A 25,822-nucleotide genomic window follows, 5' to 3' on the forward strand; every position below is an offset into this window, starting at 1 on the left:
GGTAATTAAATATTGGAGCAGAAGGGAAAGAGAGATGGTTGTACAGTTCAGGAGACTGGGTGCAGTCACTTGGAGGCTGAGAGAGAATAACAGGTTTGTTAATATTGGAGTTTTAAAAACAAAGAAACAAACAATACCCCAACAAAGCCCCTAGAATAATATTCTTACTTCTAAAAAATTTCAAATAACATTCAGATTTTTTATTCTAGAGAAATATTTTGTCCAGAAGGGGGTTAAGTGTGTTTTGCAGACAGAGAACACATACATAATACATTTACAGAAGTTCATGCATTAAATAAACTTAGGTAAATTTTAAATCATCATTAATTTTGATAACATTTGAATTAAAAGCTCTCTGAGGCTAAATGACATGTATTATTTATTTTTGTTCCACTTTCCTGTTTTCATCATGCAAGAACCAAAAGTGTTTATTTTACTGGCAATATTAAAACAATCACATGATTTTGAGTAAGTCTTTTGAGATTGTTTTGAGAGAAGTTTTTCTCTTCTGCATGTCTGCTTTCCCCCAGCTGGGGGCTGGCTGTTGTATGGAAAGTCCAGCCACGTCACGGAAAAGCCCTGTCTCTGATCAGATGGGCTTAATATAAACCAGGTTTGCTGAGAAAGAATTAAAGCGGCAGTCCCAGAGCAGGGGAGGATTGACTTCGGCAGAGCTGCTCAGTGTGCCACAGCGCAGCGAGGGACAAGGGCAGGAACAAAGGACTGCTCTGGCTGCCGGAGCCTGGCACAAGTAAGAGTGCTTTTGGACCCAGTCTTTTCCTGGAGGTGCTGGAGACCCAGGCAGCTGAATGCAGTATGGGGTGGCAAAACCAGTTTGAGCTCGGAGCACAGGGGGTGACAGGGACTCGCTTGGCTTTTTATAATGAGGGATGACAATTTGTTAGAGGCTAAATTGTAAAATGTTTGTGTTTGTGGTGGTTTTGTGAGTGACTGCTTGTTGCAGGTTGTGAGTTACTCTCTGCCGTTTGACTGAATCAGATCTGGCTTTTTTCATCTGGTCTTTTCAATGGGCATACTGCAAGGAAAAAGTGCATTTTAGAATTCAACCACAGTAAATATTTAATTTTGTTTGTGAAGAAGCCTTTGCTTAGTGCGTGATTTCTTCTTTAGATGTATTTCTTGCTGACAAAGTTACTGTGACTAGGACCATGTAAACGATCTCCTTTTGCTCCAAAGTACTGCACATCACAGAGAAAATATTGTGTATTCTGTAGTAAATTCAGACAGTGCTTTTTCTATATATTTGTCCTAGGTCCTGCTGGGAATTTATTCATAGAAGTTTTCAGACAGTTTTGTATGAAGAAGAACAGCAATTTGTACCTGTTGCTTTACTGTTCTTTTTATTGTTCATGACCTATAATTGAGGTTTGAAAGTGCTTGGGTGAATTTTATGGACAATTAGCCTATTTACTGAAATGGAGGAGGGAGCCGAGAAACATCAGATATAGGGCAAAAAGGAAAATATCTAAATAATGGTCACTTTGGGAGCTGGAATGCATCAAAGTAACTTTCCTAAAAATGGTAGGTATTGGCCTGTGAGAATGACATCACTCTTCTCTGCCTCCAAGCAAGGCAAAATAGAGTTTGCTGAGTAAATTATAATTAAGAGCTATGATTATGTAAGAAGAGTGAACCTAACTAATTAATTGTGTGGTAATGAAGTTATTGATTTAATATCTATAAATTAATGAGCCTTTACTCCCAGCTGTATCTCCTGTAGAAGCTATAACTTATACCTCCTCAGAAGAGCTGTTGGATTTCACTACATTCTCCTCTTACCAGCCAAAAAGTCACTGTCTGAGGCAGAATCATTCTTTGTTTACCTGGCCACAGACAAGACCCAAATCCACCCATCATGGCAAGGCTTGCTTGCATGACTTTTTGTACTAGGGTTGTCTCAAGAGTGCAGTGAATGATGCCTTGCTGCTTTCCCAAGAGTTTCAGCTCTTAACTGAGTCAATGAGAAAGCTGCTGTACACCCAGCTGCACCAGCAGTTGGAGGCAAGAGAGACCAGAGTCCCTGTTTGTCCCTGGTGATGCCAAAAGGAGGTGAGCATTGCCTGTACCCCAGGCAGTGTCTCGGCAGGGCTGCAGCTGCTGTGTAGGACTGGTGTGCTGAGCACTGTCCCCTCCTTCTCCTCCTGGGACACAGCAATGCCTCCCTCTTTCCAGGACTGGGCTGCATCCAGCACAGCCAGGAGCCACTAAAGGCTAAACAAGATAAGATTTAGCATGTGAGGTGGGATTATCCCTGGGAAACAGGCTCTGTCTCACTAGCTAATAACTAAAATACTTCTTTGTGCATCACCAAGTACACTAGAGTGCAGAAAAACTAATTTTTTCTTTTCTCACATATTAGGTCCCTACAGAGGAGCATGATGTGGCCCCTTGAAGCTAGTAAGAGCATTTCTAAATATTTTGTGGGTAACATTTGTGATTTCCCTGTTTTTCACTAGGGGTTAAAAATGACTCTCAACAATGTTACCATGCGTCGCACCCACAACAGCAGTATGCACCAGCAGCAGCAGCGATGGAGCATCCCTGCTGATGGAAAGAATCTGCTGGTCCAGAAAGACTCCAATGAGTACCACCCACAGAAACGATACACTATCAGTCCTGATGAATATTACAGAAGGAGCTGGTCCTCAGAGTCATCCGACTCCGTCATCTCCTCCGAGTCTGGCAGCAGCTGCTACCGCGTGGTGCTGATCGGGGAGCACGGCGTGGGCAAGTCCTCGCTGGCCAACATCTTTGCAGGGGTGCACGACAGCATTGACAGTGACTGTGAGGTGCTGGGAGGTAGGTAATTGTGTTCTGGGTGTTGGGGTTTGCTTGCAGCCAGCTCTGCCTGTAGTAATTGGCACAGAAAAAGAGAGAGGCTGTTTAATGTAAACCAGAAGTAGCAAGTGATTGGATGTGAGTATCAAAACTGATTGAACTCAAGCACCTTCTTTAAGAAAACAAGAAAACAACAAAATAAGATGAGTAAGATACTCTCCAACAATGAATCAAAGCCACTGAAAGAGAGCAATTCAGATTCCTACACTAATTAATTCCAAAATACCTGTTGAAAATCTCTCATTCCTACCTGTGATAATGCTACACAAGAGTCTGCTTCAGCTTTCATGCTGGTCCAACATTTGTGTCACCACTGCCATCACAGGGCTGACTCCAGCTTTCCTTGTGGGAGAGAAAGCAACTGAAGGTCCTCATGATTTACAAGAATTAAATACTTTAAAATCATATATAAACAAAAAGTCACTTCCAAAGTATTTGCCATTAGAAGTCATCTCAGCCTTTCTGTATAAACACATTGCTTTAGTACAGGCTGTATGGACTTTGAGTAAAATAAATGAAATTTTGAGTAAAAAGCTTGTTTATGTTATTTGCACAGAATGGGCTCCTCCAGGAGGATAAAAGATATAGGTCCTTCAACAGAGTAGGAAAAGTCCTGTTGCCCATTGGGGGAAAGACACAAGCTGTAGGGTTCTCTTTGATGCTTGCCCCTTGTTTCCCCGCCTTGCTTTGTTTAGGATTGCAAAGTGTTCTTTAATCCCAAAGATCAGACCATGCAGAAGGTGAAGCTGTAGCACCAAGTCCTGAGCTATGCTGTGGGCAAGATGCTGATGTGGAAGGGTTGTGCTGCCACAGAAACCTGCTGTGTCTCCAAGGATGTAGTTGCTGTTGCTTTCAGGGGACATGCAGTTTGCTGATGGGTTTTCTTTGTCACTGTGCAGGGCTTTCTTTGTCTCTCCCTTTTGTCTCTTGCCTGTATTCTCTTGGTGTGATGGTGCCAGTGTTTTCTGGGCTTCTCTTCCAGCCTTCAGTGGGGCATAGGCAGGACAGCTTCTTTTTTGTGTGTTTAACTCTCCAGTTAGGGGAAGTTTTGACCAGGATTTAAAAAAGCCCAGTATCAGGAAGGTGTGATACACATTTTCCTTACTTGCTGTCTCAGACTGGGGACACCGAGGTTTGTGCCTTTGGGGGATTTCAAATTCACTCATTTAGGCATGCTCTGCCTTCAGCTTCTGCCATCAACTTTTTCCATAGTTCTACCAGCTTCTCAGCCTGGAGTATCTCTGATAAAAGTTTTCCTAGTGCTAAATGACTGAAGTAGAGTAGGATCCTTGGACAAGCCATCAGGAAGTGCAGCTGATTTGCTTTGCACACCCCTGTCAGGCAGTTTTCTTTTCCCTCATATGAAGCCATGTGGTTTCCTCTTTCCATCACACTCCCAGCAGCATTGCTTGGAGTATAGCAGTGACAGATTTTTCAAGGCCAGCTCTGAAGAGATAATTGGAAGTCTTGCTGTTATCTCTCTTTTTTATTGTCAGCTTCAAAAACAGCATGAAATGGACTAAGTGCTCACTTTCAGTGTTTTTTATATTTTATGGAAGTTCCTTAGGATTGACCAAGGTGCAAATGAGTGCTGAATATGATTATTTATGCATGGTATTTTCAAGGAGTGTGATCATGCATTTGTAGCTTTTCTATATGTAATGCAGTGCAGAAGGAGTCTTCTGGATTTTGTCCTCTGGTGTGCATGGAGCTTGTTCTTGCACAGATGCTCAGTCACTTGAAGGAACTATTTACTTTAGCATTACAAACTGGAACTTTAGCTTACACACTGGAAATTTAATTACATGAGAGGATAGTTTCAGGGTAGCCAGCTTACAGAGAAGCACAGCTGCTTTTATGGAGGGGCTTTGCTACTGACTGTAAGATGAAGCTAACTCATGAACACAAGCCTCATACTCTTGGGACCTCAAGGGAAACCACTCCTAGTGATTAGCTCTGTCTTTTTAGTCTTGACATTTTAAGCATGGCCCCATTTGACTTTATTTTAAATGTGTAATATTTTTGGCTTATTCTTTTACTGGGATGTGGATCCCTAGCTTTGAGGAAAGGCTCTGATTACAATTTAGGGGAAAGTTCACTTCATCAGTGCCCAGCAGAAGTCTTAGGAGGCACAGGTTAGACACAACCCTATGTACAAGTGTGATTGGGACAGATCCTTTAAATGCTGCAGTACCTTAAGACTGTTTTTTTTTCCACTGGCCACTAGTGTGAGATTAGAAATGGGTCCAAACTTCTCACTGCTCATCCTAATGTCCCCAGCTTTGGTGAAAAGAAGGAAGATTGGTATTTGAAGCAGATTTCACAGCAAGGGTTGATCAAAATTCAGAGTGGCAACAGCCCCCTTTAGATCCCCCCTTAGGCAGAACTTTGCCACATGGCATTTCTAATCTAGGTATGAATTTTTATGGCTGCAGTACAAAATAGCTGACCTGTGCTTTTTTCATTTTTCTGCTATTTGACATCAAAGGTGATGTGGGAAACTGTGTAATGGGAGAGAATGTGCAACTGAAGTCTCAGTCTCTCTCAAACTCAACAGCTGTTGTCTCACAACACCCTGTCCTCCTCACTTGGTAGGCTGTTTGCTGTATTGCTCTCAGCTGCAGTGACTGTTCACCCGTAAATTGTCCATGCTAAAGCGAAAGCAAATATTTTCCATTACTCAGCCTTGCTGGACTCTGCTGCTCCCATGGGGCAAATGTTCAGCCTTTGGTTATTTCTTCCACTGGTTCTATTTTTTCTCTCCCACATAAGATAAAGAGACTATCAGCCAAAATAATGAACATTTTGTTTCCTGATCTTTCATCTATCATGGAAAGTAAGGCAACCAGTAATGAACAGAGTGCAGATTCAGTGTGGATGGAAATGAGGAAAGAGCTGGATGTGAGCCGGCCTAAAATTTGGCTCAATAACTCTGCCAACAAATCCCCCACATTCAACAACTTGGATTTTTTAATGTATACGATGAAACACAATAATATATCACCAACCTTTCTGCTTTTCTCTCCAGAAGACACGTATGAAAGAACCCTGATGGTGGATGGGGAAAGTGCGACTGTTATTCTGCTTGACATGTGGGATAATAAGGTACTATAATTTGTTCCAGTCAAATGCTGACAGGAAAGTGTATATGAATAACTGCTAATATAAAAAACAAGTTATCTTTGTGAAAGAAAATAGGTGTTTCCATACAGCAGAATCAGGGAAGATATAGGATTAACCCTACCCAATGTCAAGGCAAACATGCCTAATGTCTCTGCACTGTGAGTCTGAGAAGTGCGAGTCTTCATTTTTTTTTAATGATAAAACAAAACATTCAAGCTTTCTTTCCAGACCCTTTTCATTCCAGCCTAAAGCCAGCACAATAAATTATCTGGGGCAATTTTTTGCCCTCCTTTGTGGTGAAGTATTCATACCATCACCACTTTGGAATTACTTGTAGTATAACTGTGATTCAAACCATACCCATTACAGTTTAGAGCAGGAATGCATTTGGATTCTCTAATGTTTTACTTTCTAAGTAAAATCTGCTCTGGGCATAACGATGTCTGACCATTTAATTTGAACAGCGAGAGGGAGAATGGATTCGAGAGCACTGCATGCAAGTGGGAGACGCCTACTTGATCGTCTACTCCATCACAGACCGGGCAAGCTTTGAGAAGGCCTCTGAGCTCAGGATACAGCTCCGCAGGGCACGCCAGAAAGAAGATATCCCCATTATTTTGGTTGGCAACAAAAGTGACCTTGTCAGGTGCCGTGAAGTTTCAGTGGCAGGTAAGGAAATTATGAGCATAAACCCGAGATAAACATTAAAAGTCATCTAGTAGCTTTTGGACAAACTGCAGTGCTCTGGCTGAGGGAGTACATTGTGATCAGGACTAGGCAATAAAAGAGTAATAAAATAAAAGAAGACTGGAACAGAGGGCAGAGGACTGGGTAGGGTCTGCCAGATCCCTAAGCCTTCCTTGGTAATACTGTTATATATCAGATGATCCCTTTTCTATATTTATTAAGTACCATCATAAATGGGATTTCTTCCCTTCCAGCTCCTAGTGTAAGACCATTGCAATATGTGATTTCTCTGGTAGCTGGAAATCCTTTGTATTCCCAATGCATGTTTATGCATAACAAGTTTAGCCCCCTTTATTCTGCTGCCAAAAATTCTCTTCTTTATAACCAGTTCTCCATCCTCCCTGACGAATTAAAATTCCCTCTCCATCTTTGTTTTGCTAGTCTAGGCAGGAACTGTGCAGCCTTTTAGAAGAGGTCTCCTTACTGCCTTGCTTTGGGATGCTAAATCAGCCTTCCTTTGGCTGCAAACAAACGAGGAACCACTAAGCCCATAAATAGGAAAGGAGATATTGTTGGGAGCACTGCTGCTGACTCTCAACATCTGCAGCCAGTAAAATATCTTCTTGGAAAGTCTTCCCTGGGGCTGAGGTGGCACACTGTAGTACACAGCCATGCATTAGATGTTCTTATCTTGGCCCATCAGAAACATGGGATCTTCTCCTCAGCATTTTCCTCTCTCTGCAGCTGTTCTGCTCTTCTGTTTCCCAGTTGAGCTAGACTTTTTTCTTTGCTTTGTGGATGTGTGCAGTTCCTCTGGCTCCTGTCACAGCTGCCCCAAGTAAAGAGCTTGAACTGAGGGGTTCATAGGGAGCCCAGGGTGGCCTTCTCATTCCTCTTTGCCCAGATTGAAAGTTCCTTAGAAAGATGGCAGGTGAATCCATGTCACTTTAATGGCCCTGGCGATGAATTCACAGCAAGCCAGAAATTGGCTTGTGTGTAAGACAGCTGTCAGGTTTAGCTTAGGCTCATGTATTTGAGAATAAGAACTATGACTTCAGATGCACCCCTAAAGCCATAGACACCCTTTGTTAAGGGTTTTGTACATGTGTCTGTTCTCACTGAAATTGTCACAGTACAGCCATGGCCCTTGAAGGAGGAAAGTGCTCTGCCTCCAGTGCTGTGCTGTATGCCTGGAGAGTGCCATCATCAGCTTGAGGGAGTGTGCATTGCAGATGGTCAGGTGGTGTTGAGGCATTGCTGGCCTCCCAGCCTTCAGTGTCTCAGTGGCTCAAGTTCATCATTCTGCGCTATCTTCACAGCCAGCACTGTGGGCTGGGCTTTACTGGGAGGGGATTTACCCCCCGTACACCCCCCACTCCCTCTGGGGAGCAGCTGTGACACAGGGCAGATGGATCCTGGGCTAGCAGGCAGCACCAGGTGATTAAAGACTTATCTGTGCCTATATCGGGCTTGAGGAATTCCCCAGTGGCTCTGACTCCCTGCACATGGCAGCTTGTCCCTGCTCCCCGTGGCCCTGTGCCCCCATGTAACGTTCCCACCTTGGGATTTTGCAGAGGGGAGAGCCTGTGCCGTGGTGTTTGACTGCAAGTTCATCGAGACCTCAGCAGCTGTGCAGCACAACGTGAAGGAGCTCTTCGAGGGCATCGTGCGGCAAGTCCGGCTCCGCAGGGACAGCAAGGAAAAGAACGAGAAGCGCCTGGCGCTACAGAAACGGAGAGAGAGCATCCCCAAGAAAGCCAGGCGGTTTTGGGGCAAAATAGTTGCCAAGAACAACAAGAACATGGCCTTCAAACTCAAGTCCAAGTCTTGCCATGACCTCTCAGTACTTTAAGAACACTGGACTCTGCCAGAGCTTGTGGCATTTTGCGGACATTATCTAACTTTGTCATAGGACAATCAATCAATCTATATTAGATTGGGCTATCAGTGACTTAGGTTCACAGCTGTGATTGTGATGATATGTGCTGGCATAAGAACAGCACAGTGCATGGAAATAGCTCTTCCTTTTTTTTTTTTCTGATTTTTTTTTTGTCAGTAGTTTTAAAAGAAAAGCATAGACCAGAATGACCCAAAGTTATGCTGGGAGCTGTTCTGGAATACACCTGTTCTTTCTCCTCTCACCTTTGGATAATAGTGTAAGAACCTCAAACGCCATAACTTGGGAAGTGAATACTACTGTCTTTACTCTTTCTCCTTGCTAGTAATATTTCTTTTTTAAAAATGTGTAAAGAATTGAGGAACTGACTGGAGATTGGTCCCTTGTCAGTTGTCTGGTCAGGCTTCAGCACCCACAGCTGAAAAAAAAAGCATTTGTAGAATAACCACAATGACAACTGTTTGGTATTTTTTCTTTATTTTGAGGATTAGTTTCAGTGAGTTTACACATCTCTTACTTTGAAAATATTTAAAGGAAAATTCCTACAGTCAAACAAATTTTCCTCTCATGTTTTCATATTATGGGACTGTTTAAAAATCATAGTAAAATTAAAATTAAAGTGCAAGTTGTATCAAAGTGCATCAAGTGCAGGATGCCAAACCTTTAAAAATCACCTGAGCTTTTTTATGCCACCACGTGGACTTCTTGTATCCATCCTTGGCCTTTCTCTATGCCAGAGCTATGCTGTATTTATTGTTGTGCAAAATAACAAGCATTTTAATGTTGAGGGGAAATGTATTTATTACCAATTTTCTTAAGATAATAATGTTAATTTTATTACTGTTTTCTATCTAATATCTTTTTTCAGATATGCAAGTTTTTACTTACATGCCTTGTAATAAAATAAATAAAATATATGACTGCCTTTGAGCCTCAGTATAAAATCCCTAAGAATGTTTTCAAGTAGAGAAAAGATTGTGCATGCTGGGCAAGTTTGCTTCTTGAGAGGTGCAGTGAGGATTCCTTACCTCTCTGAGCACAGGTTACATAGCAACCTAGCATCTCAAGGCAGGAAGCACCAGGAGCCTCAAAGACAAGTGCACAATATCCCTCACATAAAAATGGGGTTGGGGTGACAGAGTTAAAAATAAATCACTTCTAGCAAAGGTGTTTGGCTTTTAGCCTAGAAACACGTTAGAAATGTAGATGAGTACTGTTACCCCAGTTTTGGAGATGAAGAGAAGTGAAATGGACAGAAAGCAGGTGGCTGGCATGGTGTGCCCTAATCCTCACTTGCTGTTGGGCATATTTGTGCTATTTTCCTCTTGGCTATGCTGGTCAGAGGTACAGTCATTGCATTTTCTGGTGGCTCAGAAAAGCCAAATCTCCAGCCTGGCAGCTCATCTTCCCAGATGATGAAGCCAAAAACGTGCAACACCAACAAGGTGAAACTTGGATTCCCCATTTTGGGCTGCAGTTTTCATGTACCAAATGCTCTGGACCAGAATGAGCCTGCTGAGTGTTTGCCCACAATTTCCTCTGCTGAGGAGATGACTTCTAGCAGTTCTCTAGGGGTATAACATCCCATTACAGAATGACTCAATGCTTGTGTGGTATTAAGATCTCCCTGGAAGGAAATTTCTGATCTAGAATAAAGTGTTGACAACAACAGAAAAAAACCCTTTGGAAATGAGCACAGACAAGATCCATGTTGCTGCATTTTGGATGAATGCTTTTGAGCTGTCAGCATGCAACCTAAGGTCAGCCCAGAGCAGTCTAGAGAATTTAGTTTTCAGAACTTTTAAACTCTCAGAACCTTTCCCCATTCAAAAATGAAAACAAAATTGCACAAATTAATTTTTAAGATTATATTTATGAAATGAAAGTATAGCTTTAAGCAAGCAGCACATTTCCTTAGTTTAATCTGTATCTGTCAAGCTACAAATCTAAACCAAGCAGGTTTTGAAGAAATGCAAAATGTCCATGTTGATCATACATACAGCCCTTAGGAATAAAAGGGTTCATGCATGTTCATATGTTCATAACATCATTATGATATCAGGATACATTGATGGCATGATAAAAATTTGGAATTGCCCAGGAAGTTTTCATATCCTTTCTCATCTCCTTCCACTCCTTCCAAGATAGCAGAATTTCTTTCTAAAACATATGATTTTTCAAAGAAAAAATCCAGTGAGGTAGGCCCATTCCCCTGAGATGTCACAAGCTGCCACAAAGAGCTGTGCAGTGGCCATGGCATGCCACCTGACTTTTCCTGTTCACAGCAAGCAGTCATCACTGCAGTTCTATCTTCTGGGCTGCTGCTGGTCTTTGTACAGCACACTACTGCCCTTGGACCAAAACAATTTAAACACATGGCTCCACCTTTCCTGTCCCAGGCAACCTCTCACAGCCCCTTGGTTCACCCTGCAGGCTCCATGCTTGGGTGAAAGTCCACAAGCAGCAGCATCCCCTCCATGGAGCTGGAGCTCAGACACCACCCAGGTGTGTTATTTCTGACCTGTGGATGTGGAGTGAGAGAGCTGGGCCTGAGCATCTACACTTTGTGCATTTCAGGGCTTTTCTTGATTTGAACCTGGTCTGGTCCTGTGGATTGAATGTCCACCTGGGACTGCAGTGCCTGAGATGCACTCCTGAAGGGCACTGTGTGTTCCATCTAAAGGAACCCAGGCTTATGCTCTGATCCAAATGGCTGCAGCAAGCTGGGCATGGAGGAAGGGCTGGGGCTTTCCCTTGCAGCTCATGAGATTAATGTGAGTCATGGTTTTAGCTGATCATCACCAGATTACCAAATACAGCAACTCTTACTATATATAAAGAGCTAGTGTACCTGCAATGACTGATTAATACTAATTTACTCTGGAATGCTGACATTTCAAGTCTTCAATATCTTTAACAGTCCCTCTGTTCATCTCAGATGTGAGTGTCCAATACTGTGGAATGGATCAATCAGCAATTCTAATCACTGTTTGCTATTTATGAAGTCAGGGCTACAATGACAGATCCTAATGTGATAATTTCAGTGCTGGACCCAGAGATTTGGCAGTGGCTGTGGAATACGTGAGTCACAGCACTGAGAGCACCAAGGCCAAAACAGCAAAACTCACAGAGTCCAAATAAAATAAAAGAAAATAAGTACAGAAAAAAAAGAAGTCTAAGAACACACAAAATGCCAATTATAGTGAAATAGCTGTTATAAAAATCTCTCTTCAAGAAGAAAGATCAGATTTGTAAGAGGAATTACAGAGCATGTCCAGCTCTGTAATCTTTAATCGTGACAGATGAACTGCATGAAGAAAAGTTTACTTATGCTTTGTGAGAAAACAACTCATTATTATGGCACTATGTGGATTTGCATGGTGCTACAGGATTTTGGATTTGGGAGAATTATTGATAAAATTTAGTTAAGTAAAAGAAAGATATTTTCAATAAAATCAATGGATGTACTGTGCATTTGACCCTCACATATACAAGCCTCTCAACATCAACCCCATGGAAAGCCATAAAGACCTGAGCTCTCTCTCTTGGGCTTTTTGGGGCTCAGATACAAAGGGGAGAAAGGGCTCCTTACAGGAGCAGTGCTGGTGAAGATAGGGGACCTACAGGGGGCTGCTGCAGAGGAAGGAAGCAGTTGAATTCTGCCTCTTTACAATCTGCTACAGCTCCTTCTCCCTGGGAAGGCATTTCAGAGAAAGCTGTGGCATGCAGAGAGGAGAAAATGTACTGATGAGATCCCTGGACTAATAAAGTATCGACTCTCCAAAAGTGAGCCCAGCAACTCATTTCTTGCAACACCTCTGAAGACCATTGAGCTGAATGCATCATGCAAACCATTCCTGTGTCTGACTCACAAGCACAGGAGATAAGTGCCACTGTGGGCTCTGGGGCTGGTTCTCCTCCAGCTCTTTTCCTGGACTAACTCATTGCTCAGTTAGGAGGGCAAATGCTGTGGGCTGAGGTGGTGTTCAGCACACTGTAGGTTTTGTCAGATGTGGCTTCCAAGTGCATTAAATAATATTTAATGAGACCTGTCTGCCTTGCCTGCAGTCCCATCAGTTCTGGTTCATTGTGGTAGCACAGGAGAGAGGACAGAACAAAACACTTTCTTTTGTGTTTTCTCACTTGTAGGACCCATGCAGCAGTAGGTTTGCAGAAGGACCCAAGACACTGGTGGCATCTTGTGTTAAAATCTTGCTAAAATGTCACATTGCTGGTCATACACTGCCAGCACTTTTAAACATAGCAGACTCTGTGGGAGGTTTATAGAGTGACTTCTAATTCTCTAAATGTAACCCCCTGCAGTTAAAAAAAGGGAATAGCATGTCATTCTCTTCACTATGCTTCAGAAAGCTGTGGAGAAGCCTGTGTTTCTGCCATTGCTCCCAGAAGGGATCACGAGCCAGGTGTAGGGATGCAATGCAGGGTAGGGATGGCTGTAGGAAAAAGGGTGAATCTTGATACACAGCATGACCAGAGAGCCCATGATGTTAGTGTGCAACCTGACAGCTTCCCCTCCTGCCCCTCCTGGTACTGTCACTCCAGAAATCTCCCACAGATCTTGCAGCAAGTCCCACTCCTCCCTCAGTGACCACCTCACATAGGGGCCTGAAATACTTCTACATTTATCCTCTGTAATCACAAATGTGAGATCATCAAGGTAATGTTTGGGGTTTTTTGCCTAGAGCCACTGAAATTCACTGTGCAAGTTCCTTGTGATTTTAGCAGTTTTGCTGCAACAGGTTCCCTGCAGTCGGACAGTGGGGACAACACACCCACGACAGAGCACACAGGTCCTGTGTGCCTCATTTTACAGTGCTACCTGGAACATGGTTAATAATTTGCTGAGAAAATGATTAGTGTCAAAATGATTAGTGTCACTTCCTCCAAGTCTTGAAAATTATGCATGAGTCATTTTAAAATGAAATTACTTTCTAAGTAGGACTTGTTTCTGATACTCTGCTTGTGTGCACTTAAAAGCCTGTTAGACACAGGCTGCCCTGAGCTGACCTCTGACTGCTCTTTGGGCCAACAGGAGAAAGGCAGGTGGGAATTTCAATGAGAAAATTCAGACTGTCACATGGATACACTGAAGGATGCCTGACTTCAGCTCCTGCATCTGTACTAACTGCATGCAGGCACCAGCCTTTCTTCCCCACTTGCATTTGGTGGGTGAGGCAAGCCTGGGACACCACGTCCCCCACCAGACCTGGTGTGGTGAGCAGTGCAGAGCAGGGGGAGCAAGGGGAAGGCACGGGGCTGGTGTCCCTCCCATGCAGGGATGAGGGGGAGCTTGGAGCTGCTCCTCTGGAGGAAGGCCCTCCAGCTCTGCTGAGCTGTGCACCCGCTCTCTGCTGCTGTGAGTGTCTCACTGAACTGCTCACTGGTCCAACTTCCACTGAGCTCAGAATGGACCACAATAATTTGGGCATGGCCAGGCCACTATTTTTATGTCTACCTGTGTCTTTCATTTCTACAATCCACAGCTTTGCTCTCACATTGTTCAGGATGAATTCCCTCTCTACACACCTTGAATCCCTGAGTGGTGCCCAGTGGAATACTCTCAAGCTTTACTGCCACAATGCTACTTTAGTTGCTTTTAAACTTTAGTCTCAGTCTTCTGTGCTTTAAGGTTTTCCTCCTCCTTTTGGTGCAATCTATTGTCATCAATGGCTGCATTTGCTCCTCCTTGCCTTGCTCCATTCCAAAGTAAGCCACTGAAGCTGGAATGCTCCCTTAGCACCCACAGTAGGATTTTTGCCAGTAGTATTTGGAAGTTGCCCAGCCCCACCAGGATGTAGGGCACATGGATTTGGACAGCAGCAGCTCCACTGGCATCTCTGCTGGGGCTGGGATGGTGCACCCAGCTGGTGAAGCCCTGGGAACAGAGGTTGCCAGTGCAGCTTGGCAAAGCAAATTGATATTGTTTGGTTTATGGACTTCAGACTGACCCTGAATAACTATCAAAAAAGAGTCTAAGAACCCAGAGAGAAGAAATGCCCTACCACTTTGGACTTGTGGCTCTTCCAGTTCTGTGCTGTCTCAAAGTAGCAATAGGAGATGCTGTTTAGAATATCACCTATGGGACCTTGTGAGAAGCAGTTTTTCACTCGCTTTCCTCACTAGCTTTGTGAAACTGAAATTATCTGCAATCTCCTCCTCAGCCTTCTCCTCTCCACTCTGAAAAGTCCAAAACCTGCTAGTACTTCCCTTAAGGCAGCTGCTCGAACCACTTCACTCTGTTTGTTGCCCTTCACTGTTCCTTCTTTCATGCTCTGCAAGAGAGAGAGGCTGCAGCTCATTCTGCTCTAGATGCTAAATTTTAGAGAATGACAAAATATAGGGTTTTTTTCTGTGTTAGAGTGACAAAATGTAATTTTCTTTCATGCTTTCAGTCTACTTTTTGACTATGTCCCATGTGTGTTGACGTTTGGCTGCCATTAGACACCATCTTCAGACCACAGTGAACTGTGACTGCTCACCTGCCATCTTTCTACCCACTCAGTCTTATGAGATCCTTCCTCATCAAAAAATAGTTTTTATGTTAACTATGCTCCATTCAACTGCATCTCTTCCATGCAATATTTTGAAAATTACCAATTTGTAATGCACAGCTTTTGTCCTAATTAGGGATGTAAATACATATGTTTGGTTACAGGTTACAACTTCTGTAAGCTGAGTGCAACAAGATTTTTCCTCATAAGTGTTATCAGATCAGGACCTTGTAGATAAGTATCTTATATGGAAACCTGGAAAGAAGTGACAAGTTGGCAAAGGACAGCTCTGTCACCCCTGCCAGGGTTTAGATTGCATCATACAGTGAGCAGGAAGACAGATGCCTGCAGCAAACACGCTTGCAGATTTTTACTCAAGCAAATACTCTGGCTGATGTTACTCATAGTAATGGTCTTCTGAGGACCAGACTGTGTCCTTTTTATTGAATCAAGAACCACTAGGTGCCAAAAAAGGATCAGTTGCTTTGTTTGTGAGTAAGAAGTTACATCACTCTGCTGCATGAGCAGAAAGTATGTCATGGTTTCACCTGGACCACTTCCTTGAAGGTGTGCTCTTATCTCCCATGGATGGGGGCCTGGAAGTGCTCTGTACTTTGGCACACATAGAAACAAGATTGTATTGAGAATAAGAACAGACTTTTCTCTAAACTGCTTAGAAATGGAGGCATGTTGGATGAAGGAAAATAAAATTTCTGTGCAAGTCTAATTATCCATTTAGTTTGTAAAGGCAATGTCTTTAATAACTTGTGGTCCATATTTCCAAAAACCATTAAAAAGAGCTACAGTCCATGTGATAGCATGTAGTCCACTAGTTAACTCACATTTTGCCTGAAAAAGTAATTTCATTAATAGAATTTGGTTGGAAAGAGATCCCTCTGAGTTTATAGCAACTTCAGTGCTAAGAATGATGTCTTAATTTTAATTATAATCTGTTCCTTGACTTCAGGTGCAATTATAGACAGTCTGCTTAACAAATTGGTATATAGGAATGTGCTTTTTGTTGATGGAGTGATAAAATTATCTTTTGTCTTCTTAAAAAGAAATAAGCTCAGAAGTTTCTCTTTTTAATTAGGTGAAAAGACATCTCATAGGACCTGGGGGACTTCAAAGTTAAGGATAGCTAATTGGACAGATGCCAAAAAGTCCCGCTTAGGCAATTTACTTGACAAAGAAGAGAACAAAGAAACTAATCGCTTTTGTGAGGTGTTTTACTAAGGGCAAAGGCTCTTACACCTAGCTCAGTTTTCCTCTGTAAAGTTTTGTTATTTTGCCTTTTATTAAAACCTTTTTATTTCCAACACTACCCCAGAAGCCATCCTGCTGATTTTATGCCTTCTAAAGTAGCTGAATTATCTTGAGTGTGAAGTATATCTCCAAAAGCTTATAAGGCCTAGTTTGAAGAAACTCATATTTCACTTATGTCTCTTCATGCTCTCTTCATGCTGAGAGCAGTACTGCCTTTTGTGGTTGAAAGATGTCATTTTGAGTGCCAGTGCAGGACTCAATGCTGCCCACTGTGTTTGGGAAGCCTGTTCCTCAGGAAGAAGTAGGTGACCTCCAGCCCTGGCAGCCACATGTGGAGCCACAGAGCGTGGTGCATTTGCTCTGCAGGGACATGAGGATGATAAGAAATCTGGGCTCTGCTGTGAGAAGGCTGAGGACTTACAGACTTGCTGCTGGGAGAGATCCAGACAAATCTTATTTATGGTCCAGCTCCACATCTGATCCACTACTTTTATAGTTTCTACTTGCAGTATTTCACCAGTGTAGTGATTGAGAATTTCTTTTTAAATAGGAGAGACAAATGACCAGAGTGCTTCAGATCCAAAAAAATATTTAAATACTTTTTCCTGTAAAGCAGGATTTTCTATGAGTGCCACAGGGGCTGTGCTGAACATCTGCATCCCTGGTGGATGGCACCAGCTGCAATGCTGAAGTACAAGCTATCAGTGACAACTCTGGTTTCTGGGGGGAATATCCTATTTCCTGGTCCACCTGTGGGTGGTTACAACACTCTAGAGTGATGTAGGCTACATGGTAGAGGAAACCCTTCTGAAGAACTGTAGCCTTAGTCAATGTGCACGCTCTGCCACTGTGCACTTACAGCAATGATTCTATCCTTGGCAAAATCTTTGCCAACATTTGCTGCAATACAAGTAAATCAACAAACTCTTCCCTCTCTAATTAAAAAACTAATTTAGCATGATGGCAAGAGAATGCATGTAAGGCATAGAGTTATATAGTGTTGAGATTTTGACCTTGAAACTTGAGATTAAGAATTACACTTGTCTTCAGAAGTCACATTGTTGCCTGCGTGCAATATATATTTAAAGCAGTTTCAGAAATATTAACCACATTTACAGAAATAAAATAACCTTGGTCAAGTGCTTATATGTATGCCAAAATCTATGGTGAATACCAGCCTAGCTAAAGAAAATTAAACTACTTGACATGAGAAAATACTGCAGTGTTTCTACTGTGCAGATTCCCAGATCTGCACAGATTTTGGTGTAGCAGAAGCCTCCCAGCACAGCACCTCTGAACATCCCCTGGAAGACCACACAGCACTGTGGCCCTGCTCTGCCTGCTGAGTGCTGCCCTCCTGGGCTCTATCAGTAGCTCCAATGCAGCAGGATTGCTCTCCATCGCAATCGATGCTGTTTTGCAACAGCCCTTTGCATCAAAAGCTCTCAGCAAACCCATGAAGCCAGTGTCAGCCAGCTGCCATCAGCTGGTCTGACAGCAGCCCCTGGCTCCAGCAGCCTGTTAGGAAGCTTTCCTGTCAGACACTCAGATGCTGTCAGAGCCCAGGCAATTCCTCTGGCTGCCCTGGAGGGCTCGAGTCCCTGCCCAGGGGGCTCAGAGACCTTGGCACAGGGCCCAAGACCCCTGTGCCTTTGATTTAGCCCTTGGAAAAAACAATTACCAACGTTTAAATGAAGAATTACAAGTCAAAAGAGTTTAAGTAGAATAATAGTTTGTCATGGGGCGAAAAATAGATTTTTTGGGGTTTTTAGGATGGGGGCTCAGGGTCCCAAGATGGAGGAATTTGGGTGTGCCCTGTCCTTCTTCTTTCTTCTTCCTAGCCTCCATCTCCTGGGTGATGTTGGCATTTTTAGATCGATTTAGAGTAGAAGCTCACTGTCTACCATAGGTAATGGGTATTGGAAAGTTATTGTAAATAATGTATATGTAGTTTTTAGTATAAAAAGATAACACCGCCCAGGGGCGGGCAGAGTCCCTCTGACTGTCCTGCTGAGCTGAGACCTTGGCAGGCCAGGAGAAAGAATTTTATAGATAAGATACAATAAACAACCTTAAGAACGAGAACTGAAGAGTTCTGACTCCTTCTTTGACCACTGGTCTGAGAAAAGAGACTTTCTAAGTGTCTCAGGGTCACTCTGACCAGCAGAGATTCCGAGAGATGCCCCTCTGGCTGGCACAGCCCCACCCCATGGGCTCGCAGCTGGACTGACCCCTGTGCAGCAGGCAGCCCCAGTGACCCCACAGCTGCACCTCTGAGCCCCTGCACGTCCCCCTCGCATGCAGCCAGACCAGATTTCCTTAGCAGCTTGATCCCAGACCTCCCATAGCAGCATCTCAGGGCTCTGATTCCTTAAAGTGATTGAATATTGGTACAACGACAGAGGAACAGAGCTGTTCAGGCTCAGAGGGACGCTGAACAAAGGAAACCCTGGGCTTTCATGCTCTCACAGTCTGTGTGGGTGTTACTCTGGGTTCTCCCTTGCTGAGCCCCCAGCTGCTGCTGTCTCTAAGCCTCTCTGAGTGCCTGATCACCCTGTTGGTACTGCAGGTGCTTGGTCTGAGTTACTTGCATTGAATGTATTCCTCCACAGGCTCAGCTAGAAGCTGACCCCTGAAGCAAAAGTCACCTAGAGAGATCCCTAATGGCATGAAAATATATTTCTGGAAGACCTCTGATAAAATATAAGATTTTTTTTTTTTTTCAGATTGGGTAAAAATTAGTAACAACAATTTAGAACAGTGCTACAGGTACTGTTATGTAGGTATAATGGAATTGTGCTAAAGGTATGAAGTGTTTGTATTACGCATATGAGATAAAGAGCAAATACATAAAAATTAAATTAAGGACATATGAATTTATATGTTATATGAATAAAATATTTATTATTTATAATAGACTATAAAGATATGCTACTTAAACAGGATTTATTTAACATTCATATAACATTCCCTTATACTTGTGCTTACTCAAAAAATTGCTTTTCTTTCAGTAGGCAATCTAGAACACGTCTACAAAAAATATGGACTTAACTTCCATAGTAGTAGAAAGCAAAGAAAGACAAACCTTAATCCATTAAAACTGACATTCACTCTTAAAGGGTAGCAGGAAGTCTGCATATGTTTATAACAGGACTCCACAAACAACAACAAAAAAAAAAAGAAAATAAATTTATTCCTGTCATTCTCACCAAACTGAATTCAGCAAAAGCTTGCAGAGACATGGTGACCAATTCTAAGAGTAATTAGTACTTTGTAGAAATTAACTGTAAAAATCTCCTTGTAGTACAACTATATATACACAATTTCAGCTTTTTTTTTAACCTGAAATGCTATACCATTGTCAAAACCTGCTACTTCTCTCAAGGCTGCTTTTAAAAACAACCAGAATATCAAATGCATTATTAGGCTTGTGCATCTCTATTTCTGAGTTAAAACAATTTGCACTTATGTAAAGAAAATTCAATTCTTAGTGAAAAAGATCCTTTTAAAACAAAACTTCATTTGAAGAGAGAATGAATGAAAGAGTCAATGTCTGGCCAAGGTGGTCTTGCAGTTAGTTGATGCCATTGCAGCTGAGACTTAATGAGAACACCTCTCTCCAGCAAAGCTGGCTGAGGTGAGCAGGGTGCACATCAGCATCCACCTGGGAGTGCTTGTGCAGTGGACCAGGCTGGGGAATGCCTGTCCCCCTAGTCCCCCTACACCACCACCCCAAGGGCAAAAGTGATGGACACACCTCTCAAATACGGGATATAATTTTTAAAATTAGACACTTTTTTATAGTAGTGAAGCACCATAACCAAAAGATGCAAATAGGTTAAGACTCCAGGTCCATCTGAGGGCTGCAAAGATGGTTAAGGGACTGGAGCATCTTTCTTAAAACTCTTCACAGAGTTAGGCCTTTTCAGCCTGAAGGAGAGACAACTGAGAGGGGACCTCACCAATGTCTATCAGTCTCTGAACAGAGGGTGACAAGAGGATGGGCCAGGCTCTTCCAGTGGTGCCAAGCAATAGGACAAGAGGCAATGGGCAGAAACTGATGCAGAGAAAGCTTCACCTGACCATGAGGAAGAACTTCTTTTCTGTGTGAGTGGCTGTGCACTGGAACAGATTGCCCAGAGATGTTGTGGAGTCTCCCTCACTGTAGGTGAGCAGGGAGGTTGGACCAGATAACCCACTGTGGTCCTGTTCCTTCCAACCTTACCAGTTCTGTGATTCTTAGAGAAAATCAGCCAAGAGCTATACAACATGGAAATCTCAGGACTGAAGTAAAAGTAAAATACTTTAAAATGTAGCTAAACAAATTTTGAGCAACAAAGGACAAAACCCTCTCCGGTTTTATTAAAAGAATGTGGACAGGTACCACAAAGAGCAAGATCCCATCCTCATCCCATCTCTCCTCTCTGTGATCTAGTTACAGTTGGTTGCATGAATACCAAAGACATTGGAAATGTATTGCTTCTCTTTCTGCATTAGCTGCTCATTGTCCTGTTTAACTTACCAGCAAGTCATTCACAAAAACTTACTACCAGAACTACTGTTTCATGAACATCACTCAAAGGCTGATAACAAGCTCTTTATGCTTTAGATCAGTTAGAGATAGGAGATAAAGATCTCTGAAGTTCCAAATAGCTCAGTAATTCAATTGAAAAGTACATAGGAAGTTCAGGCAAAGTTATATTTTTATTTTCTAATCACGCTGTGTTGAAACAGTCTTATTTTTGTTTGATAGACTCCACAAATTAATGAGTATGTGAGAAGGTTTCTGTTGCTCAAAAACTCCCTCTTATCTCCATTACTGTAATGAAACATTAGGGTCACATGGCAACAGGCAAATAAAAATATATTCATTCATTCATTCATTCATTCATTCATTCATTCATTCATTCACTCATGTTGTTCTTATTGAGACCTTTTTAAGACCACCATGGTATTTTGGGGCCTGCATTACTGTTTTTGAATGCCTGGAATTGATGGCAGAATCACTTTTGTGGAAAGGAGATGGTTTTCCTTATAGAACTTGCAGTATTTAATTAATCCAAGTCTACAAAATACTTGGAACTCCTATAATGCATTATATAAATGTATTTATTAACCAGTAATTGATGCAACTTATTCAATATCCCATGAACTGCTGTGTTCACTCAGCACTTAGACAAGACACATTAAGACCAAGAAGTTCAGGCAAAGTATTCTTCATCAGGCTGGTGCTGGTTTAATAGATGTGCTCCGAAGCGTGTTCGTCTCCCTTTGGACTGGGAGGAGAATCCAACCCACGGCATAGAGGTTGCTGGGAGCCAGGACTCTTGTTTGCTTAGCCCTGCCCTGCTGTCCCTGTGCTGGTGATATGGCCTGGGCTGCACCTACAGGAAGGAAATGCAAGCCTGAGAGCAGCCATGAGGTGCTGCCCTGACCCCAGCCCAACCCGTCACGAGACCTTGCTTGGAGTCCAGGGGAAAAGGAGGTGGCGCTGTGCTTCTGTCTCTAAGTGAAACCTTTGACTTCACATTTGGGCTGCTTAAGAGGAAGTCTGTCCTGTTGTCTTTGAACATGAAACTAACCCCCCGCTGCATGCACAGCATTTGGTTTCAGCTTTGCTGGGCTTGGATCACTGAGGTCTAGGACGGATATTGGTGCCAGCAGCCAAAGCCAGCACCACAGCACCTCTTCTCATGGGCATTGTTAAAGGCAGTGGTTCATTCTCTGGCTGCACTGACCTTGAGATGCAAAAAGGCAGAGGTATTTCTAAACTGATGAATTTACCCTGCTGACTGTCCTTATAACTTGAAAAGTAATGAGATAGATGCACACTTGAGGCTTGAAGATGGGAGATGATGGAGGGCATTAAGTCATGGAGTTTCCATAAATGTCAAGCAGAGGTGTATGTCCAGGGAGGCATTTCCATATAAGTCACAAGGGAGACAGAAAAAGAGCTAAAATGGTTGCACTGTAATCTTTGGAAGTACAGAAGTGAACACGAAGTACATACACTGATAGCCCAATACCACAGTTATTTAGTCACAGAAATCAAAGTCCCACAGAAAGTCCCTTGAGGTCCTAGCTTGTGTATGGTGTGCCAACAAAAGCTGGTCATCCACAGCTGGCAGAATAGAAAATTATGTGGTACTTTTGACATTTTCTATTCTGAGCACAGGAATTAGTTCTTTAAATAGTGTTCACTGTAGGTGGTGGCAACACAAAATGTGCACCCTCCTCTCTTGAAGGCAAAAGGCCTCATTCTCTAATGACTCACCCATATGACGAGGTCTTGATTACCAAAGTGGTAATTGAAATGTGTGATTATTTGTGCTTGGCTTGGCCTCTAATGAATGTAGAATTGCTTCCAATAGCTAAAGGTCAGTCTCAGCATCGATTCAGGTTTATCAGGTGAGCCATATAATTTGACTCTGAAGTGAAATTGCCAAAACCCTAGAAGGTTTATCTCCTGTTTTGTCACTTTGGAAGTTTGTAATACTTTCAGTGGAGGGCACAGCTGCAATCAGACGTCATGGTCCTCCTGAGATGAGTGGTAACACAACTGATTTGTGGCAATTTTTGCAGCAGAAATCACATTTAGGGCCATCAGCAAGCTCCTCTGAAAAGAATGTATGCTAAAATGAACCCCAAGTTTGATATTTGGACATGAAGTTCTTTTATTGCATGTTCAAATCAATGTGAATATTCAGTCCCTTGCTATCTATTCCTACCCTTGTCAAAGGCTTCAAGGAAGCTAATTCAGTGTCAGAAATGCAGGTATCATTTAGAGAAACATACTCTGGGAACTCAATTGCCTGTAAGAATTCCTGATGAACTGAAATTTGCTGCTGTTCTTGCTATTACAGTTGCTGGTACATGTATTTATAAGAAGTCCTGTGCTCAAGGAAACACTTGGTATATTATCAGCTTTGAAAGTTCCAGCCTGTGATGTAAAGCAGTGTCAGTATGAATATTGTCTGCATGGGGAAGAGAAGAGCTAAAACCAAGGGGAAAATGAGCCACATCTGACTTGTCTGTGCTCAGGCTAAGAGGTTTTTTTAACCTATCCCAGGACAACAAGCTGGTTGGTTATAAACTATAAACCTTGACCAGTTTTTCTTCACTGGTCAAGCTCTGCATTTCTGAGGCTTGTACTAGTATGGCAACAATAAATCCTGCTCTTTCAAGTCATGAGAGTTGAGATGAGGGTGTTGGAGTGATATTCCCTCCTGTTGCTGGTTTTACACAGTCATGGCAAAGGGAGAGTCAGGTAAACCTGAGCAGCAGAAACTCATTTCTATTCACAGCTGGGAGGTTGGGAGGGGGGGACACAAAGAGCACCAGTTTCCTGTCATTTGTGCTGGGTTTTGAAACGTGTTTTCATTCAAAGGCCAGTTTTCCAGGTTCAGAGCTAAAGGACATGGACTGCCCAGGCATTGCAGATTTGTCTATATGGTCCACTGAATTTCAGTTTACTTTGTAAGTCAGTCACTGTAAACATATTTCATATCTCATACACACAATAATACCAATTTTTAATTAAGAAATTAAGAACAAGATATAATAAAAAGTTGAAACACTGCTGGGCTTTTTTTTTTTTCTCAAGCACTGAGCAAAATTAATTCCTAAAGCTCTAAGCCTTTATTCCTGACTCAGCTAACAGGGCCAGCAAAAACCTCAGGGCAAACCCAGAATGTGAGGAGGTGAAGCAGTGAGCTGCAGTAGTGGGGACCTCCCCTCCAGGGAAAGCTAAGCACAGGGCTGGCTGTGAGCACCTGCCCCAGCTCTGGGGCTTGGACGTCTTTAGGAAAACTGTTTGTCCCTACACCTGGGAGCCAGAGCTGCAGATCCTGCCCAAGATCTGGGGGGATTGCCTGGCTGTGATTTCTGATAAGAGAAAGAGAATGAAGAGCACCTAAATCCTGCTTCAGTGTGAAGGAGGAATCTTGGTGTCTGGACTCTGCTCCTGACTTTATTTCAGATTTTCATGCAGTGATTGCTATATGTAATAATTCAGACAGCAGAATCTGTGATCACAGTGATAAAAAAGGCCTTGAGACTACGTTGCTTTATCATCCCTATTTCAGTGTCCTACAGGTGGGCACATACACCCAGATGATAGACTCCTCTGAGACCATGTGCATTTATATATGTGTGTGAATAAAAAAGAGAAGCATCAGTCTGCCAGTTTGATGGTTATTTCATGTCATAATACTATCAAGCCTGGTAAAAAGACTATAGATGAGGAAAAATTTGCATTTTCTTTTTAGATTTTACACAGTGTTATATATATATATAGTGAGCTATGCAAATTTGGACATGTCTATATAGGTATTGAGTTATAGATGCAAGAGGTAAAAAATTGTTCCTTCGCATTTATGAGGAAAAAATTAATTTTGAAATATGCAGTTTATAAGTCTTAATGCATATGCCACCTTAAGACATCATTTTACAGGACACCAGCATACTGAAAGAAAGGGAATATCTCCATATTACAGTATGCAGCTCAAGTTTTATCTTCTTTGGAGGTCTTGCATGTAGAGTAAACACAAGTAATCTCTAGAATATGCATTGTTTATTCCAGAAGAGCCACTTGGTTCCATTATGTCATTGCTTGCAAGAAGAAAAAGGCAAACTAAAATCTATCATCTTGACCTGTGCAAGTTTAATAGCTGAGGAGCTCAACAGCATTAGCTCAGCAGCTAACAGGGGCCAGGGTCTGGCAACAGCAAATTGGGGAACTTCTCAGCAGGCCTCTTGTGCCAGTGGTGCAGAGGGCAGGACAGTGAGGTGTGTGCAGTGGGAGAGGTGACACTGCCACGCCTGGGGACAGAGCCTGGGAGTGCCACAACTGTGTGGGGCACCTTCTGCAGGGGTGGGGCTGACCAAGCCCTCCAGGGAGATCCTTTGAGAATGGAGGTGGGCATGTGCTGTTCATTAGTCAGATGTGCTGCTGATTCAGCTTCCTCCTGCTTTGAGAGCAGCCACACCTAACAACAGGTGAAACCGGCTTAGGAGACATCTCTCAAGCTGAGAGGTGGCATCACTGTCCCTGCAAGCCAAGAATGAGGTGCCATGAGGGTCAAGGGCTGCTGGGGTGGTGGCTAGGCTGAGACACAGCAGGGGCTAGGAGAATTACACCAGTAGAATGGACATGGAGTACTCTGAGGACAGCCAAACACAGAAGCTGGAGATACATGGCAGCACCAACAGGGAAGGACTGTGCCCCTCAGTGGGGTTCAAACTGTATGTGAACTTCCCTGAGAAAGAGCAGAGCCTATGTCTTCCAGCAGATGGGCAATCCATAATGACTGCTGAGAGGAAGGAAGCAAGCAGGAAGGGTGTCTGCTTCTAAGACAGTGTTGGGGAACCTTTTCAGGTGCCTCTCCTGAGTTCTTGGTCATCTGTTTTCTGCTACCTCAGACAGGAGGACTGATCCAACTGAGAATTCAGATTAGCAGGTCGAAACTGAAGAGCATGT

At 42.9% G+C, this 25,822-nt stretch overlaps 1 protein-coding gene across 1 annotated transcript; it reads left to right on the forward strand.

Annotated features, from left to right (window-relative positions):
* Window positions 1-629: 629 nt before the first annotated feature.
* On the forward strand, window positions 630-9,491 carry GEM (GTP binding protein overexpressed in skeletal muscle). The gene is made up of 5 exons (XM_054643144.2): window positions 630-751; window positions 2,478-2,820; window positions 5,888-5,964; window positions 6,447-6,651; window positions 8,244-9,491. The coding sequence occupies exons 2-5, from the start codon at window positions 2,487-2,489 to the stop codon at window positions 8,519-8,521; spliced, it is 894 nt and encodes a 297-aa protein (XP_054499119.1). The 5' UTR covers window positions 630-751; window positions 2,478-2,486; the 3' UTR covers window positions 8,522-9,491.
* Window positions 9,492-25,822: the final 16,331 nt, after the last annotated feature.

Source organism: Agelaius phoeniceus, chromosome 1 (assembly GCF_051311805.1).
Source record: "Agelaius phoeniceus isolate bAgePho1 chromosome 1, bAgePho1.hap1, whole genome shotgun sequence".
NCBI classification, from domain to species: domain Eukaryota; kingdom Metazoa; phylum Chordata; class Aves; order Passeriformes; family Icteridae; genus Agelaius; species Agelaius phoeniceus.

Excerpts from the sequence above, each read along its gene's own strand:
- GEM (XM_054643144.2), top strand. The coding sequence starts at position 2,487 with ATGACTCTCAACAATGTTACCATGCGTCGCACCCACAACAGCAGTATG. Across the intron at positions 5,965-6,446 it reads TTGACATGTGGGATAATAAG|CGAGAGGGAGAATGGATTCG; the intron begins GTACTATAATTT and ends TAATTTGAACAG. Across the intron at positions 6,652-8,243 it reads CCGTGAAGTTTCAGTGGCAG|AGGGGAGAGCCTGTGCCGTG; the intron begins GTAAGGAAATTA and ends GGGATTTTGCAG.